At 48.0% G+C, this 10091-nt stretch overlaps 1 protein-coding gene across 1 annotated transcript in view; it reads right to left on the bottom strand.

The window, feature by feature from the left end:
* Positions 1 to 252: 252 nt before the first annotated feature.
* The window catches only part of LOC132455801 (transmembrane protein 132C-like), a 33571-nt gene continuing 23732 nt past the window's right edge, over positions 253 to 10091 (bottom strand). The window contains 5 exon segments of the mRNA XM_060049773.1: positions 253 to 2138; positions 2140 to 2613; positions 7333 to 7524; positions 7796 to 7909; positions 8665 to 8848. Of these exon segments, the coding sequence (XP_059905756.1) occupies positions 1122 to 2138; positions 2140 to 2613; positions 7333 to 7524; positions 7796 to 7909; positions 8665 to 8848 (1981 nt within the window). The 3' untranslated portion in view covers positions 253 to 1121.

The raw sequence follows: 10091 nt of genomic DNA, 5'->3' as shown, positions 1-10091 counted from the left end.
TGAGCCAATCACGGACGGGTATATTCTGGGTCAAGGGGCAGAGGCATGTGTGGAGGTGTTACCTTTGACAGAAAAACAGGAGGTGTGTGAACATAAGTGGACAGGTGATGCAACGTTAGAAGGGACCGAGCTGGGTCGCCCATAACTCTGTTACGACATCCCCATCGGGCCTTGAGGGCGTTGTCGTGGTGATGAGGCTATTTTTCAAGCCTCATCACCGATGAACGGGATTCCTGTTTTTCGTTCAGAGTATCTTGACGAAGGACCGGATGAGTTCATATTTGTTGAATTTCCTGTGGATTGGTGAGCGCCATCTTGAGTCAAGAGTGACACACACACACACACACACACACACACACACACACACACACACACACACACACACACACACACACACACACACACACACACACACACACACACACACACACACACACACACACGGCCGGTTCTAGAGTGAGACACAGCCACTCATACACACACATGGCCTGTTCCAGAACATTCATCGCTCTGAGCCGAGCTCCAATATCTTCTACGCCCCCAGGGGTACAATGGACATTACTATTTTATTTTATTTGTTCTGTGAAAGGTGTTTTGTTTGACGGAGTGCAGCATGCCATTGTTCTTTCAATAATTTAGCTGGGATAAATAAATACTCATTCATATTTAAAGCCGTTCTGTTGATTTTATTAGCATAAAGGAAAGCTAGTACTAGAGTATGAGCCGTAGCAGGGTCGCTACGTATATAAATACATTTATTTACAGCATCTGAATGGCAATAGTGGAGTTCTAGTCGTGGATATCGTATACAGTTTTCTATTTGGTTTTGCATGATCTATTATGAATCTATTTGTATACAGCCCAAAATAATAGCCTATTTACAATCATCTCCCTTTCATTTCGCACATAAATAAACTCTGAACCAAGCTTTCCTCCGCTAAAAAACATCTCCAGTCATTATTCATATATTTATTCATAAACACACTTACATCCGATCATCGCCGTGGAGACGCACAGCGGTAAAGCGTCTCTTCACATGAGTTCAGCCCACGTGCCTTCTCACACGATCCCATCCCCGGTGACCCCTCACACACACACACACACACACACACACACGGGCCCTACTCCGGCTGCCCCATGGGGGTCACCACGGGCCAGGGGAGATCCGGTAGCAGCGAGTGGTGGTGGGGCTCGACGGGGACGTGCTGGGCCAGCAGCAGCTGCTGATGCTGCTGCTGCTGCTGCGCCCAGTTGAAGTCCACGCCGTTCTTCCTCAGTGCCGCCAGGTGTTTGATGTCCAGCGTGGTGAAGGTGGTGAACTGCACCTGGTTCCTCTTGCTGGTGGGCGAGTGCAGGGGCTCGTTGCGCTGGGGCCGGGCCAGCAGGGTGGCGGAGCGCTGCGCCGTGGGCTCCGACGGCGGCTGGCACTGGATCTGCTGCTGGGAGCTGGAGCGGCCGCGGCCCAGGGTGGCCGTCCTCTGGGGGAAGGCGGAGGTCAGGGTGCCCGTCGGGGCGTCCATGGAGTGGCGGGAGTCCAGCGAAGGCCGGTGGTGGGCCTCTCGTTGGAGCGTGCACACTTTGGGCGGCGGGCCCGGGACCTCGCCTCCCATGGTGGTGGTCCCCAGCCACACCCAGTCGTGCTTGTGGTCCTTGGGGTCTCCGGTGGGCACCGGGGCGGCCTGGACGGGCGTCTTGTGGCCGCGGAAGCACAGGTTGTACGAGGCGCAGTTCACCAGGAAGGCCAGTATGGCGACGCACGAGACCCCCACCAGGGCAAACATCCCCATCTCCATGTCCGACATGGCCTTGAACGTCCGGATGATGTCGTTCTCGAACACCTTGGGGGGGGACTTGGACTTGGGGGTCTCCTTCTCGGGCTTGGCGTCGGCGTTCGGCCCGTCCTTCTTGGGCGGGGCGACGGGGTTGTCCAGCATGTTGCCGTAGCTCCTCCTCTGTCCGTCCCCCGCCCCCACCACGCCCATGGGGGCCTCCAGCCCGGGCCGTGCGGCGGTGCTGCGGGGGGGTGTCGTGGCCGGGTGGCCCGTGGTGGGGTCGGGTGCGGTGGAGGTGGTCTTATCAGGAACAACCGTAGGGAATCTGGCGGGGGCCGTTGCGACCCAAACCTCCTGGGGTCGAGGCGTCGCCGTGTCGGGGGGGGGGGGTGGTGGTGGTGGTGGAGGCCTGGCTCGGCATCGGCCATCTACGCCCGTCCCGCTCGGTGGGCGTCTCCCGCGACGTCGACCACACCTCAGGCTCCTCCTCCTCCTCCTCCTCCTCCTCCTCCTCCTCGTCCGGCCCCTCCCCGAAGCGGTCGTCGCCGCGGCCGGCCCCCCGCAGGTCCGTCCTCAGCGCCCCGGTGCCCACCGCCAGCTTGCTCTTCCTCTTGGACTTCTGGCACTCCTCGCAGATCCGCAGCTCCACCCGCACCAGGGCCCCGGGGCCCGCGGCGGGGGGGCCCTGCAGCGCCACGAAGGTGGCGTGGGGGGCCCGGCGCACGGAGACGGCCCCCTCGCCGGGCGTGGTCACGGCCAGGGAGTAGAGGCCGCGGTCGAACAGCGCCAGTGGGCTCACCGAGCCGTCGCTGAAGCGCACCCAGCAGCTGACCACCGCCTCCTGCAAGGGGAGGGGGGATGAGGGTGGGGGTGGTGGGAGGGGGGGGTGAGGGTGGGGGTGGGGGTGGTGGGAGGGGGGGGTGAGGGTGGGGGTGGGGGGTGGTGGGAGGGTGGGGGTGGGGGTGGGGGTGGTGGGAGGGGGGGGTGAGGGTGGGGGTGGGGGTGGTGGGAGGGGGTGGTGGGAGGGGGGGGGTGAGGGTGGTGGGAGGGGGGGGGGTGAGGGTGGTGGGAGGGGGGGGTGAGGGTGGTGGGAGGGGGGGGTGAGGGTGGTAGTGGAAGATGGTGGTGATGGGTGTTTTAAAAGGGATCGGAAAAAAAAGGAATCAGGGAGGAGAATAAAATACAGAGGTTGGCAGATATCTTGGCCACATAGCAGGCAAAGTACAACAACTTTAGATGGAATGAAAGATCAACACCCAGACACACACACACACACAAATGTATGCTCACGTCCATGCTATTGACCAAAGTGTGTTCAAATACAATTCGGATGTGGGTCATTTTCGTCTTGACAGGACCCGAAGCTACCGCATCTATATGGATGATAATGTATCTATACAGATGTTTATGTATCTGTATCGATTATTTTCTACGGACGACCTCAGCATGAAAACATTGTGGGAGCAGAGAGTCACCGGTCAGGATGCCAGCGGGCTCTGCCTGTTCTTATTTGCCACCTTCGATGGGTTTCATTCTTTCGTTTTGGAACCAGGCTGCGTGGACGATGGCTGGTTCAAGCAGCCTCACCTGGCCCCAGTCAGGCTGATGAAACTCTGGGGCAGAGGGAGTTGCACACTTGTGGAGCGATCGGTGATCAAGGCACACAGGATAAACAAGCCATCACCACACTATGTGTTTTTTTTCCCATGTGCATTGTTCACCAGCCCCATCAAACCCACACAAACTCCAAACAGGCCTAATCGTATCGGATTTTAATTATATTATATTATTATTATTATATTATATATTTAAAACAAGTGAGTGAAATTTGAGATAAATGCGTTGGAGAAATAAAGATCATCCCGCTATTTTATTGAAGCAATAACCCATGCGAAGGAGTGCTGTAATACTGAATATCAGCATGGCTGTGATTGGCTGTCGGTACCAGGAAGCAGGACGAGTGCTGAAGACAATCACGGACGTACTGATATTCAGTATAGAAGCACCACCTTGAGTGGGATATCTCATTAATACAACGGCTCTACATGCGTCATCAAAAAGTAAACCGTAATATTATCCAAAATATTAAGGTTATATTATTTTTTTTTAATTTGTTTGGCACCGCAAACACAAACAGTTCCGCAACTGGAGTGGACTGGACTTGCTACCTTATGGTCACGTTAACGCAGGCCAGCTACTTTGTATGTACATTTATGAATATGTTCCCATTTATTGAAAATAATAGTCTTTTCAGACTTTGGTGGAACGTGTGACTCAGGTGAGCTGTCAGCTTACGACCATTAATGTAGGCTAATTAACACCTGTAAAGCGCAGTGATGAATATCTATTAAGAACATCCAGTTTAGTAATATAGCACAGCACAGATGGAATGCCTCTTGTCCAATCAAATTACTTGGTCGGAACAAACCGTTGTATAAATAATTGTATAACGTGAGGACTACATGACGAATAGCCCCGAGCGCTTCGCTAACAAAGCCATGATAAATATCCCTGAGCAGTGAGCACTAAGCTACCAAGAAGCCCAGCTAGCTATGCTAACAATGCTCTGGCAGACAAATAGTCAAACTATGGGTTTTGTGGTCTGGGTCTGTGCTGTATGGGTTGAGTGTTGGTGGCTTTCTGTGAATCACAGTGACAGTGTGCAGAGGTGTCAGGCTGCCGTCTAAAAGGTAATTCCAGTCCCCCATCATGTGCATTGAGCCTGGTAAGACTGAAAATGAACGAGCATGGATATAAAACAGTAAAGTTAAACAGGTGTGCGGCTGGAAAACCAGCACAGAGGCCCCCCTGCCTTCTGCTGGAGTTCTGTAGATTTCAAATGCTTGGCAGTTTCTCCCCGGAATTTCATCATATACTGAAATATCACCAAACATAAAGTACATGACACGTTGGTTTCATGAAGTTATGAATATGTTAAGTAAAGAAGGGGAAAGTATTTGGTAAGCAACCAAATGTAATATGTGCCGATTGGCACACATGGGAATGTGATTGACTTCCAACTTGCTAATTTTGATGATAATATTTTTTTTAACGCAATTATACAATATAATAACCCAGTACTTTCATGTGTGAGCATGTCTGCGAAATTCTTCCCGAAAAAAAGTGCCATTGCATTATTTCCACCCCTGACTCCATCTCTGATGAAATTTTCTTTCGTATTTAATCTGCATATGGAGTTCACCCTATTTTCCACAAAGTTTTTGCTCCTTCAAATCCCTCGGCAGTTGACAGACAAACTCCTCCAGCAGTGTGTTTGGAGGGTAACTGCGACGCGCACAGGACTGCCAGTTACCAGCCCCCCCCCCCCCCCCCCCCCCATGACACCCCCACCACTAGGGTACCGGCATCAAAGACCCATCCTGAATAGGTCTACTTCCTGTTTTGACAGGATGCAGACGCCCGTTCCCTTTACATTACCCATGTCGTGAGTGCGTGTCGACAGGCTAACTATTCCGATTTAAAAATGTTCCAGTGAACCGTTCGTTTGGTTTGCCGTGATCCGTTTCAACCTTGCTGTATCCCAAACGTTTAAGCACCAACCTGTGGTGGAGTTAGGTGTTCCCAAAACCACCCACCAGACAGATGTCTCCAGCTCAAAGCCCTTGCTAAGGAACAGCGGCTGCCTGCCTATTTCTGAAGCACGATAACTAACAAGCTAGTTTTAATTAACTGCATCAGCTGCTCTTGAACACATGAGTGGTAGTGCCCTTATGAATATTAAATACAGAGGAAAAGGGTTGTTATAGCTGACAGAAATCCCACACAGCAACCGACTCCAAATACATATTAGTAACTCTTTGTAGAGATCAGGATTATCCATTGATCAATGCAGAAAAAGTGTTGCCACAACCAACATTTATTTTGGTTTTCTGAATAATTTAATCTTAATATTCATCCATCTACTAAGACTTTTTGCTTAATAGCTTGGATATCCCCCAAAAAATACAATATATGTGGTCCTTTAAGAAACATGCAATGTTACAATGCAGAAAAATGTAGGAACTGGCTTTCCATTTAGCCAGTATGTATTTTTTATCTTTCCTCGTAGATATAAAGGGGACAATATAATGTAAAATTATACAGTTAATATATTCAACAGCGATAGAAAATACAGACTTTATTTTCTCTTTGCGACTTTTCTGATCAGTTTCATAGTTATTTATCAAAGATTAAATTAAAGTGTTCAGGAGTTGGGCTTACATTTTAATCAAATCTATTTGTTTGCGGGGAAATTATTTATTTTAACAAAGGTGAATGAACCAATCATGTGTGGTACAGAGAAAGATAATACCAAACTTCGGCCAGGGGGTATCATCAATCTTAAGCAACAAAACTTTACTTACAAAGTTTGAAGGGAAAAAAAGGAATCGAGTTTAATCTAAGACAAAAAATGAACCGAGCTTGGCTTTCCTCCGAGATAAGAAATTGAAAAAGCCATGCAGTGAATGACTAGGAAGCAAAACCGAAATCCGAGGTAAGAAGTTATTTCAGAGTTTCTGCGCTTTGGGTATCATATTTGGTTTGGCAATCTTCCTTCAATGAATACAAAAGTTATTCATAAATCAGTTGTTCTGCTTCTGTGTGATAACTTTAACAAGTTTGTCAAACTCTAGCCCCGATCTCATTGGTTTCCTAGTTGCTTCTTAATATCGTTGAGTGATCCCCATTACCAATAAATATAAACACCTCTTCGCAACAACCATCCGTGAACAGTTATTCTATCTCGTATTATATCCGTCTGTATAAGATGATATATTTTGTTCACTTAAACTCAGAACAACTGCTGCAGGGATGCTTTGGACAGTAATGGGCGCCTTGCTGTGTTTCCCTCTGAAATCAATCCCTTTTTAAATTGATGCAGTCATAATCATAAACACAACTGTGTTGAAGAAGTATTACGTCCATTCTGGTTAATGTCAATATATTTCTGTTTTTGATGCATCATATTTATTTGCTTAATTTCTTCCACTTCTAATAATAATGAACGCTCCCTTTACTCCCTTGTGCTTAACTCATTAAAATAATGAACATCAACGTAACCGTTTTACCATCCATATGCATTCACTTACCCCTGTTTAGAGATGTATATGGACCATAGTAAAGAGATATATACCAATCAGCATCACATGTATGTATGTATGTATGTATGTATGTATGTATGTATGTATGTATGTATGTATGTATGTATGTATGTATGTAGGTATGTGTGTGTCTGTCTGTCTGTCTGTCTGTCTGTCTGTCTGTCTGTCTGTCTGTCTGTCTGTCTGTCTGTCTGTCTGTCTGTCTGTCTGTCTGTCTGTCTGTCTGTCTGTCTGTCTGTCTGTCTGTCTGTCTGTCTGTCTGTCTGTCTGTCTGTCTGTCTGTCTGTCTGTCTGTCTGTCTGTCTGTCTGTCTGTCTGTCTGTCTGTCTGTCTGTCTGTCTGTGTGTGTGTGTGTGTGTGTGTGTGTGTGTGTGTGTGTGTGTATGTGAGGTAGAGAGAAAGAGAGAGCAACAGAGAGAGAGAGAGCGAGAGATTAAGCAACGACCTGGGCTGCCTACCTGTTTGAGCTCTGTGATGACTTCCTGTGTGGTGGCCGTGGCGACGATGGCCCGGTTGCTCCCAGGGCTGAGCTGGAGGGAGAGAGAGAGCCCAGACACCAGCTGCACCCCCAGCTCTGTCACACTGACTTTATCATCCACCACCCTGATGCTCCTCTCAGCCAGCACCGACGAGGACAGAGGCGACAGCACCTGCAGGAACGCACATAGGCACGCACGCACACACACACACACACACACACACACATACACACACACACACACACACACACACACACACACACACACACACACACACACACACACACACACAGTTTCCTTGAGTAATTGAATAATTACCACTATGATAATAGTGTATTGGTATTGGAATAAATCGTGGTATTGGCTTTAGTATTGCTATTGATCTTGAATCTTGGTATTAGTATTGATCTTGGTATTGGCATCAGCAGTGTTGTGGTCTGACCTGCAGAGTGGTGGTGCCCACGGCTCGTCCCTGCAGCAGGACTCCACCCTGCAGACGAGCTACGTCAGGGTCCAGCACCTTCAGAGAGGGCCGCACCAGGCTGCTCACATCCACCTGACACCAGCACACACACACACCCACCCAGCGCTCAATGAATGAGATGAGGTCTCAATGGGGTCCAATGCAAGCTTGGAATAAGGTGCTTCAAAAGGTGTTGCTGGCGAGAGAGAGGCACTTCCAGGCACACTTTGGACGGGGCGATAATAACCGTTTGAGCTACATGGGTTTAGTGGGGGGAGGAGAGAGAGAGAGAAGGGCTTCTGGTAGAGGCATATCCGTTTCAGTTATATGTATTGGGATATTGCTTTGTACAATTGTACTTCAGAATTCGAGAATGCCGCAATTCATTATCCCTCTCTAGGCCTATTATCTGAGATGGAATTAAGTAGGTGTGGATGAGGCTTGACTTACAAGGGAAGTAAATAGCTCTTAATCTCTCTGGCAAGTTGTGTTTGGTAAAAGCTTCTGCTTAATTAAAACATACAAATGTAATACTGTGGCAAGGAGGTGGTTGTGATATTGTAGTTAAAGTAAGCAACTAGCTTACAGCAGAGAAAAGGAATCAACAAACAATGGTCCTCTTCATCATTTGTCTTTCTAAATGTGTTCTATCTAAAACGTAACAAAAGCAAACCTAGTTCGGGGAAGTTAATGCTGAGTCACAGACGTGTCTTCAGGATTAGCAGGAGCCAGAGATCTGACCACATATCCGGACACAGAGTTTGCATTCGAGCGATGGCCTCAGATCTCATCCCAGCAGGTGCATTGAGGAGACACCAAGGCCCTGGTCCTAGATCCAGGAGCTTTACCTGCCAGTCCGGTGGTAGGAAGTACTCCAGGGGGGTCTCTCCAGACGCAGGGTCCGGGACGGCCGGGGAGGCTGACGACTGGGCAGTGAAGGGCGTCAGCACCCTCACTACAGAGTGTTGGTAATGCAGCATGCACCCCCGGCCCTTCCTCATGTCCTCCTCCTCCTCACTGTCCACTGTCGACCTGACACATACACACACACACATTAAAACACACACAGGCATGTGCACATATTAACACACACAGGCATGTGCACACACACACACACACACACACACACACACACACACACACACACACACACACACACACACAGACACAGACAGACACAGACACAGACACAGACACACACACACACACACACACACACACACACACACACACACACATTGACATGCACGTGAATAATGTCGGACACAACTGATATGTGTCTTTAAAATGATTGCGATAAGAATGAGGATGATGATAATGATGACGGATAAGAGTGACATAAGTCAATGAATACAATACATTTCAGGAATGTGATCACATTAAGGATAATGGGCCTTTGGAATAAGAAAGGTAAGCGACAAATAAAAAGATAAAAGATGAGAATAATATAATATGATGTATAGGGAGACAAAGAACAGCCCATAAAAGAGGAAAGTCTACAAAAGCAATCCGATGGTGGCCTTTGAGACATGAGCGATGATAATGATGTGCATTAATTTGATAGCGGTGGTGGTTATGACAGTGATGGTGATGATTGTTGTAACGCTTATCATCAAGATTAATGTGATGGTCATGATAATGGTAATGAGCAATTGCATTTTAGATGCTTAGATTGAGTTCCCTCAATATTCTTGCAGGCACACTAGGCCATGCACACACGCACACACACACACACACACACACACACACACACACACACACACACACACACACACACTATATCAAGTACAAAGCGTGCCCTGGAATCAAACGTTGCATTTTACTGATTCGGTCTAAAAAATATTTCCTGGTCATTTGTGTTAATGCATAAGAACCTGACAGTTATGAGCTGAACAAAAATAATGACTTCACTCTGACGTTTAGCTTTTTAAATCCTTTCTGAGCTTTGTCGCCGATGGCAACCGTGCTGTCTCGACAGTGCCCTTTGAAAGAGAACACAAACACACTAACAGAAACACACTAATGTAGCAAATACAAATGTGATTAAGTGTTCATGACCGACAATACACGCTTACACCGTCCTTTTTAATATACATTAGGACCTGAAATCCTGTTAATCTGCACGGATTTCCTGTTGTTTTTCTGTCCACATTCAGAGCACCGTTCGTTTATTTGAATAAACTATTTCCTAGGAGGGGGGGGGTTTCCTCCCTGGTGGGCCGTATTTAAAACTATAAAGTAATATTTACGCTTGGTTTGAGTTAGTTTTGTGTAG

The sequence above is a fragment of the Gadus macrocephalus genome, chromosome 4 (genome assembly GCF_031168955.1).
Source record: "Gadus macrocephalus chromosome 4, ASM3116895v1".
In the NCBI taxonomy this organism is placed as follows: Eukaryota; Metazoa; Chordata; class Actinopteri; order Gadiformes; family Gadidae; genus Gadus; species Gadus macrocephalus.
Note: the sequence above shows the minus strand (reverse complement) of the source record. Positions and strands in the feature narration are given on the sequence as shown.